The sequence below is a fragment of the Cyprinodon variegatus genome, unplaced genomic scaffold, assembly GCF_000732505.1.
Source record: "Cyprinodon variegatus isolate N-32 unplaced genomic scaffold, C_variegatus-1.0 Scaffold222, whole genome shotgun sequence".
Lineage (NCBI taxonomy): Eukaryota > Metazoa > Chordata > Actinopteri > Cyprinodontiformes > Cyprinodontidae > Cyprinodon > Cyprinodon variegatus.
Genome location: NW_015150675.1, coordinates 58,728 through 61,442, shown reverse-complemented (window position 1 = coordinate 61,442; position 2,715 = coordinate 58,728). Strand labels below are relative to the sequence as shown.

The 2,715-nt window shown below is 38.6% G+C and overlaps 1 protein-coding gene across 1 annotated transcript in view; it reads right to left on the bottom strand.

Annotated features, from left to right (window-relative positions):
• Positions 1-2,715, bottom strand: part of klhl32 (kelch like family member 32) — an 81,991-nt gene that overhangs the window by 40,869 nt on the left and 38,407 nt on the right. The window contains exon 3 of the mRNA XM_015380821.1: positions 200-298. Within this exon, the coding sequence (XP_015236307.1) occupies positions 200-298 (99 nt within the window). The remainder of the gene's footprint in view (positions 1-199; positions 299-2,715) is intronic.

Here is a 2,715-nt window from a genome sequence, read left to right as displayed (position 1 = left end):
GATATCAAAAAGTACTCCAGAGTGTTGTTCAGCATGGGGGTGAGTAGAAAATGAAGGCTAATCATGTTTTGGGTGTACTGTACTATTCCTTTAAGGGTTCAGGATAGAACTAATGATTGGAGCTGAGGTTAAAGGTGCGGAAAATGCAAAGCTAGGTTGAGTGCTGTAGAAAATCCTCGTGTGGTTTAGGTGTGCGTACCTGGATGAGGTAGCTTGAGCAGAGGCTGAGGAGCTCCAGCAGCTGAAGGTGACTGCCCGCAGACAGGACATCCTGGATGACAGCCGGCTCCAGCAGAATCTGGCCCAAAGCAAATTAGAAAGGTCATTAACTTTACAGATTTGCTGCAGCATAGCCTGAAATCCTTTTCAGGCTCTTCATGGAAAACCTCGAGGCATATGCTGTTAGTTATTTTCCTACAATTTTATCATAACTTCATTGCTAAAATAGTCATATGGAATCCTGCCACGTCTCTCTCTCTCTCTCTGCATAAAATTCCGTAAATCCACCAATTCATTCTGATAAGCTGCTAAGTGCAGACACATGTAGTGTCAGAGTGCTGTTTGGACCATTTACCTGAAGCATACAGCGAGATCCAGCAAAGTTCCTGTTTTATCAATAGTGACAATAATAACCTAATTCACATACGTTTCACCTGTGGCACGGTGGAAAAGTCCACTTCGAATTATTTAATTTAAGCTGCAGAAAGCTTTGATGATTTATTCAGCTGCACTGCCCCATATAGTAGCAGCATAACTGGGACTGCATCAGAGGTGTAAGTGAGAAAAATGACTGTCGTTTTGTCTCCCTTGTTTAGCAAGGTTGCCAATAAACTATATAGGTAAGCATTATCTATTAGCGCTGATGGCTATCATGTTTTTTTTCCAGCATTGTTCTCATTATTTATTTATTCTAAGGCAGAAAACAAAAACAGAACTGAGAACAAATGTTCCGTTAGCCTCCACAGCATGTTGTTCACTTATTGTAAGAGCGGTGTAAAGTAGTTTTACTGGATTTAAAAACCAACAGGATTTTCTTGATAGAGCAAATATAAACACATCATTTATCTGTTTTGAGGTTTACTTGTACCTCACAGATAAACTATTTTCTGTGGATATTTGTATACCTAGAGGAGAAACAAAATCCCACAATGCTTTTCTCATAACCGTATCAATTTCCTCTGCTTGCAATTAGCTGCATATGCACATTTCCATTCATCACAGCATGGCTTCCTGGCAGGCCTGGGCTCCAGGCCAGTTAACCACACACACTATCTATGAGCTTCATAAGCTTAACATATTCAGACAAGAGGGCAATTATAGGAGGTTATATTGCTGCAGTTATGACAGTCTAAGCACTGATTCAGAGAGAGCGGAAATGCTCTAACCACCACTCACAATCCAAATTCTCCTGAAACTTCCTGATGTAGGGGTACAAGCTAGAGACTCAGGTAGGCTATTCATCAAAAATATGATAGTAATTCCTGTCAGGAAAGAGCAGCATTGATTGCTAGCTGGTCTGGGAATGCTGACAGGGAAGCTAATAGATGGACACGGACCCAGAATATGAGTCCTGTTTGTAGTTTGTCACAAGCCATGTAGGATCAGCAGCAAACATAAAGCCAAACCAAAACTATGGACGACATCACCCCACATTGCAAAATGCTTTCAATTAATTTATGCTGACACAGTGCCATAAAAAAATTTAATTTTTTGGACAAAAATATTGCCAGTAGGGTAAGTTAGAGACTTTCTCTTCAAAGTCGCAGGGAAGCTGCTGTTCCAATCGTTGCAGTTCAGAATTCTGCAGAGGGGTGCACGACTTTACACGAGTGAATAAAGTGAATGTGATTGGCCGTTTTATCACGAGGGCCGGATTTTTGCGTATATTAGATGTGACATATGAATCAAGATGCTATGACCGAAAACATTTGATTGACGGATGACCGTTGATAAATGATTAGCCGAATTTAGGTGTTCAGGCTGACGTATAACTAACTGGCCTGGATAAGATAACCAAAAAAAACACAGATTTTTTTTCAGCATTTCTTTTTTTAAATAGAAATTTTCTAAAGCCAGAATGGTTCAACATTTAAAAATGATTTCAGTTTTTGTGTTATTTCGCTCCTGGTTAACAATAAGAAATAAAACTGATAATTCTAGATTTCTTCTGAACTGAAGCAGAAACATAATACAAACAATAATATAAATAGGTTATAGTTAATATAACAAACAAGTTTCTCTGTTGTCAATAGTCTGTATTTAAATAACTGTTGTTAAAGTTTGTGTGAGGGCAAGAACTTAACAAATTAAAAACTAAAGTAAATGTACATATGTAGACTTAGATTTATTTTGTCATTTATTTTGAGTGTATACAAAAATAATTTTCATTTGAAACAGCTCTAGAAAATTAAATTTTTTAAAGTACAGCCTTGAAAAACAGTAATAAAAAGATTTAAAAAAAAAAATGGTAATATAAACAAATGACTGAATATCTACAGTGTTTTTTGTTTTTTTATAAATCGAATAGCCCATTTTACACAACATTCAGCAGTCTAACCCCAGGCTCACACCGACTCCGGTCTTACCGTTGCGGTGCGGTGGGTGCGGCGCCGCAGTGATTCCAAGTCATTAAAAAGACGTAAACCTCTCTCACTGTCTGCCGAGCTGTCCGGCTGCGGTTACCGAGACACTCCGGCGCTGCAGAAAATTCCGCAA